This window comes from Ailuropoda melanoleuca, chromosome 5, assembly GCF_002007445.2.
Source record: "Ailuropoda melanoleuca isolate Jingjing chromosome 5, ASM200744v2, whole genome shotgun sequence".
Classification (NCBI taxonomy): domain Eukaryota; kingdom Metazoa; phylum Chordata; class Mammalia; order Carnivora; family Ursidae; genus Ailuropoda; species Ailuropoda melanoleuca.
In genome coordinates, this window is record NC_048222.1 from 35832000 (window position 1) to 35838328 (window position 6329).

At 39.9% G+C, this 6329-nt stretch overlaps 1 protein-coding gene across 1 annotated transcript in view; it reads right to left on the bottom strand.

Moving 5' to 3' along the window:
* Positions 1–6329, bottom strand: part of BBS4 (Bardet-Biedl syndrome 4) — a 58350-nt gene that overhangs the window by 16079 nt on the left and 35942 nt on the right. The window contains exon 3 of the mRNA XM_034660706.1: positions 3468–3547. Coding sequence (XP_034516597.1) covers positions 3468–3547 — 80 coding nt within the window. The remainder of the gene's footprint in view (positions 1–3467; positions 3548–6329) is intronic.

Genomic DNA, 6329 nt, shown 5'->3' on the forward strand with positions numbered 1-6329 from the left:
GAAGGGGGGGTAATCAGAAGGGGGAATGAAGCATGAGAGACTATGGACTCTGAGAAACAAGCTGAGGGCTTCAGAGGGGAGGGGGTTGGGGGAATGGGATAGACTGGTGATGGGTAGTAAGGAGGGCACGTATTGCATGGTGCACTGGGTGTTATACGCAACTAGTGAATCATCGAACTTTGCATCAGAAACCAGGGATGTACTGTATGCTAACATAATATAATAAAAAAACATTAAAAAAAAAAACGGGCAGAAGACATGAACAGACATTTCTCCAAAGAAGACATCCAAATGGTCAATAGACACATGAAAAAATGCTCTACCTCACTCGGCATCAGGGAAATACAAATCAAAACCACAATGAGATACCACCTCACACCAGTCAGAATGACTAAAATTAACAACTCAGAAAACAACAGATGTTGGTGAGGATGCAGAGAAAGGGGAACCCTCTTACGCTGTTGGGGATGCAGCCACTGTGGGAGACAATATGGAGATTCCTCAAAAAGTTAAAAATAGAGCTACCCTATGACCCAGCAATTGCACTACTAGGTATTTACCCAAGGGACACAAACGTTGTGATCCAAAGGGGCACCTGCACCCCAATGTTTATAGTAGCAATAATAGCCACAATAGCCAAACTATGGAAAGAGCCCAGATATCCACTGACAGATGAATGAATAAAGAAGATGTGGTGTATATATAGACAATGGAATAGTACTCAGTCATCAAAAAGAATGGACTCTTGCCATTTGCAATGATGTGGATGGAACCACAGGGTATTATGCTAAGCGAAACAAGTCAGTCAGAGAAAGACAAAATACCATATGATTTCACTTATATGTGCAAAACAGATGAGGTGCCTGGGTGGCTCAGTCAGTTGGGTGTCTGCCTTCAGCTCAGGTCATGATCCCGGGGGGTCCTGGGATCGAGCCCCACGTTGGGCTTCCTGCTCAGTAGGGAGTCCGCTCTCCCTCTCTCTCTGCCCCTCCCCATTGCTAGTGCTCTCTCTCAAATAAATAAATAAAATCTTAAAAAAAGAAAAGAAACAAACAAAACAGACGAATATAGGGGAAGGGAAGGAAAAATAAATTAAGATGAAAACGGAGAGGGAGGCAAACCACAGAAGACTCTTAACTGCAGAAAACTGAGGGTTGCTGGAGGGGAGCTGAGTGGGGGGATGGGGTAACTGGGTGATGGGCATTAAGGAGGGCACCTGATGTAATGAGCACTGAGTGTTATATGCAACTGATGAATCACTAAATTCTACCCCTGAAACTAATAATACAGTACATGTTAACAAAATTGAATTTAAATTAAAAATTTAAAAAAGAAAAGGTAGACATGGGCAGGAGCATATGTAAGAAATCTATAGAATACAAATAATTACTAATAATGTTCATCTGGAATTTAAAATCTCCTCTCTTTTGGGGTTACTTATTATAGAACAGGGTCGGCAAACTATAGCCCACAGGCAAATTATGAGCCACACAGTCTGTTTTTGTAAAGCTCTCAAGCTAAGAGTAGTCTGCATATTTTTAAAGGGTTATAAAAAAATAAGAGAAGATGAAGAATATGAAACAGAGACTGTGGCCTACAAAGCCCAAAATATTTACCATCTGGCTCCTTACAGAAAAAGTCTGCCAACCCTTCTCTAGAATCTCAGCAAGCTAAGGAAAATACAAAAACATTTCCAGCCATCACTGTAGATGCTAGGGGTTCTCTGATAGCAAAATACAGCCTCTACCTTCCTCCTGTGACAGGCTAAGCTCAGGATGAGATGTTCAGAGAACAAGCACCTGAGTCTAACTTAGAGAATCAAGGAAGGCTTTCTGGAGTCAACAGTTTTAAAATCCTGTGTTGGCAGGGGTTGGAGGAGAAGCTGAGGTGGCTAAGAGAGTCAGGGAGAAAAAGGCTTCAAATGCCATGCTAAAAAAATTGAGAGCAATGGGAGAATCTTGGTAAGTTTCAAGCAGGAAATAACCCGATTCTACTTGCTTTACAGAAAAGTCATTTTTGGAGCACTGCTGAAAACAGATGGAAAGGAGGCAAGATTGGTGTAAGAATTCTTACAGTAATTTTAACAAAAATGATGGGAATTAACGAAGGCCGACAGAGAGAAAAAAGTGGACAATTTCAAGAGATAGTAGACAAGGATCTCTAGAACGTAATGATTATCTACAATATATTAGGGAAAATCGGTCAAGGGATTCTGACACAGTCAGATGGGTGAATGATGGTACCTATCCCTGCGACAGGGTACAAGAGAAGGAACAGGTTTGGAGGAAAGCAGATAAATTCAGCTACAGAAAAGCTGAACGAGGGGCGCCTGGGTGGCGCAGTCGTTGAGCGTCTGCCTTCGGCTCAGGGCGTGATCCCAGCATTCTGGGATCGAGCCCCACATCAGGCTTCTCCGCTGGGAGCCTGCTTCTTCCTCTCCCACTCCCCCTGCTTGTGTTCTCTCTCTCGCTGGCTGTCTCTGTCAAATAAATAAATAAAATCTTTAAAAAAAAAAAAAAAGCTGAACGTGAAATGCCTGTGAAGCATCAGTAGGTATCACATTGGTCTGAAGACCGGGAGGAAATGTATGAAATGCACAGAGAAAGGGGTCAAGGATAGGGCCTAGGAACATCCCCAACTCTTAAGAAATAGAGGAGGAAGAGAAGCCAAAAATAGGAAACAGAAAAAGTTGTCAAAAAAGGAAAAGGGAAACAAGAAAAGGATAATATCACAGAAGGAAAGAAAGAAACCTTTTAAGATTCATGCTGGTACTAAACATTGCTAGTTCTGTGTTGCCATAGGCACAAATGCCACAGGTCAAAATTTAAGACCACAACCTTAGAAGCATACAAAGTTCCAAATGCCAAAAAGACAATATGAAGGATATATCTTGCATGTTAATACTACTGTCTGCCAGCAAGTATTTACCATCTGGCTTCTTATCAAAGATACAGTTTAGAGAAAAAGGAAATACAAATAGTTTTTGAAATATACAAATGATGATCAAGTTCACCATAATAAGAGAATTATAATCCTCAATGAAATTTCATTTTTTTACATATCCTGAGATCAAAACGTTAAATACTATGCTGTGTTGAACATTTGCCATCCACCAAGACACCAACGAATCCCAGACAGTGACCGCTCCTTCACCCTGGTCTTGAAATGAGAAGACACATGGAACACACCTGAACCTGACCCCCAGCCTACAGTCAGATCCAGCCAAGCCACAGCCCATCTGAAGGCCCAACAGGCAATAATTACATGTCTGCTATTGGAAGCCATTGAAATTTTGAGGTTGTTAAGCAGCATTATCATAGCAAAAGCTAACCAATGCACAAAGTGTGGGGAAACAGAAATTCATACATTATTAGTGGGATTTAAACTGCCACAAATCTGTGTGACACACTCTATTAGTTGCCTAACAAAGCCCGCCTCTCATGGTCTCTATCCTTACAATCGCTCACCTTGCATGCTTCATAATCCTTCCGGATATAGTGGAGATGTATCAACCAGTTCTGCTTCTCCAAAATCGGAAACTCTTGAGCTGGGCAGGGTATTTGGACAAAACAAACATAGTCGTTATTAGATTTTCTCCTTAAGCACTGTGCTCACATGTAACTACAAGCATACTGCTTCCACTCTTCTGCTGCTGCCCACAAGGATATCATGCATCAAAAGTGTATAGATTTTTAAATTAAGAGATACTTGTCCTACTATTACACATTGAATATACGCTTCTCCTCAGTTTTTGTGGCTTATCATGCCAGTTTCTCAGATCATAACTTGGCCTGAAAAAAAATAGAACCATGCTTTGTCTCTTCTTTCTTTCTCCCTGGTTACTGAAGGTGAAAAAGATGACTCTCTAAAAGGTATTTCAGGAATATTAACAACGAAAAATACGTAACACAGTTAATGTCCCATCAGATAGATCAGAGGACCAAAACTAGTTCAACACAGTCCTAGCAATAGCAAGGTAAAAAACATTTACTGCTGCCCAGGAATGAGAAGGCAACAATGACAAAAAACCTACTGGAGTCACTGAGAACAATTTATGATAAACCATAAAATGAGTTACTATCCCTTTGAATTCAAAAGTTTAAAAATATGGGTAAAAATTCATTAAGAAATTACTTTTCTGTGGAAAAAAAAGAGTTCACAGCAACCTCAGAACAGTGGTGAGGAAGAGGGAGGGAGGAAAGTTAAAAAGGAGATTTCAGGGGCACCTGTGTGGCTCAGTCAGTTAAGTGTCCAACTCTTGATTTTGGCTCAGGTCATGATCTCAGGGTCATGGGATCCAGCCCCACATCGGGCTCCGCACTCGGTGTGGAACCTGCTTAAGAATCTCTCTCTCCCTCTGCCCCTCCACCCACTCACCACGCCCCCTCTTAAAAAGGGGGGGGGGAGACTTAGCTCTTTAATGCTTTAATTTCTCAAAAAAAGTAAAAATCTCTAAAGGATACGTGACTAAATGTTTTTATTTATTAAATCTGGCCAGTGAGTACATGGAGTTTATTTTTTTATGCACTTTAATAAATATTGAAATATTACTTANTCTCTAAAGGATACGTGACTAAATGTTTTTATTTATTAAATCTGGCCAGTGAGTACATGGAGTTTATTTTTTATGCACTTTAATAAATATTGAAATATTCCCTTTTAAAAATGTAAAAGAAAGAATACAGCAGGAAACAAGATGGGAATGATTTCTGATTATCTGTAATCATTTGTTCCATAACCTTAGGAGACACATCAACAGAAAACCTAAGATTTATAGGTCCATAAAAGGACAGGAAGGGAAAAAAGCTTACTGTGACCCAGAGTCAGTGGAGCCAGAACAGGGAATATCAATGGAATTTATAAGATAAAATTATGAAAGTATAGATATGGTTTTCTTTGCCAGAAGGAAGGAAAAAAAAGGTAAAATGTTAAGCAATTGACTCTTCTCTTCCAATACCCCATACTCTGAGTGGGACCACCCTTCTTCTAGTCAGCAAGGGCCTATTTGAGGTTCTTTGATGACTTTTGTTTCCTTCCTTCTCTTTCCTCAAGCCCCATCAGTCATCAGATCTCAGCCACTCAGGTTCTGCCTGACCACCTCCAGAATTATATTTCTTATTAAGGGCCACACAAATCACTAAGATGTGGGTGGGACTGAAGGGGTGTGTGCGCAAAGAAATACACTGTAAGTGTAGCTCTGGGATTAGTGGCTTACTGAGTAATCTTGGGCCAAGGCTCATTAGTATGGCCTACCACTCCATCAACTACCCTCTGAAGGTAAAGAGTAAAAGGAGACACTGAAACCTTTGAGTTTAAAATATCACTGCTTCTACAACTTTGGGCTATAGACAAAATTCATAAAATGCAAATCTGAGTTTTGCTACTATTAAAATCTCACAATAAAAGATGAGTAATTTTTTCTGTTTCCTGGATGAAAAATGGAGAAAAAAAATATTCAATTTGCAAGGCTGCTTAAGAGCCTAGAGGCTCATGAAAGGAAGACCTAGGGATTAGAAGAAGGGAAGGCATCATCAAATCCAAAGCCTTAAAGGTCATTTCACACTCCTGGAGATATAGTTTGTCTAAAAGCTAAGAGAATGTTAGCTTCATCAAAGATTTTAGAAATCATTTCAGTGCCCCATAACTGTCCTATTACTGTGTGATCTTGGGAAATGTACAGTTAACTCATCTATAAAATAGAGACTCATTCATTCATTCGACAAATATTCACTGAGCACCTACCATGTGCCAGGTACTGTTCCAGGCACTGAGGGTACAAAAGTGAACAAAAGTGACCTCCTGACTTAAATCAGTGGGGACAGGTTCGCGGGGGAGTCAGAGAGTGCTAGCAGAAGGGAGAGATGATAATAAGTTATATACAAGTGATATTTTTCTATGGAGAAAAAGCAGAGAAAAGGGACAAGGAGTACAGGGTAAGGGGTTACACTTTTAAATAGGAGGGTCAAGGAATAAAATACCCTGAGAGTTGGGAGGACTGAATGACAATACATATATAAAGAGGTTCAGTTTCTGGCACATAATAAGTCCTAGAAGTGTTAGCTGTTGTTGCTGTTGTTTTTAGTATACATATTTTTAGTTATTTTTCAAAGATGAGGGAATTCTGGATGCCTTAGAAAGAGTCTATAAATCTTGAGTCTATAGTTAGAATTTACCTGTAAATGTGTAAATTGAATTTCTTGCATTCCAAATCATTGCTCACTCCAGTTCCCTACAAACAGGGGTATTGGTTCTTACATGCTTTCACAAGTATTATGAGAATTACCTACATGAAAGATCCTCTAAAAAAGATAGGCATAGTAAAGGCAAAG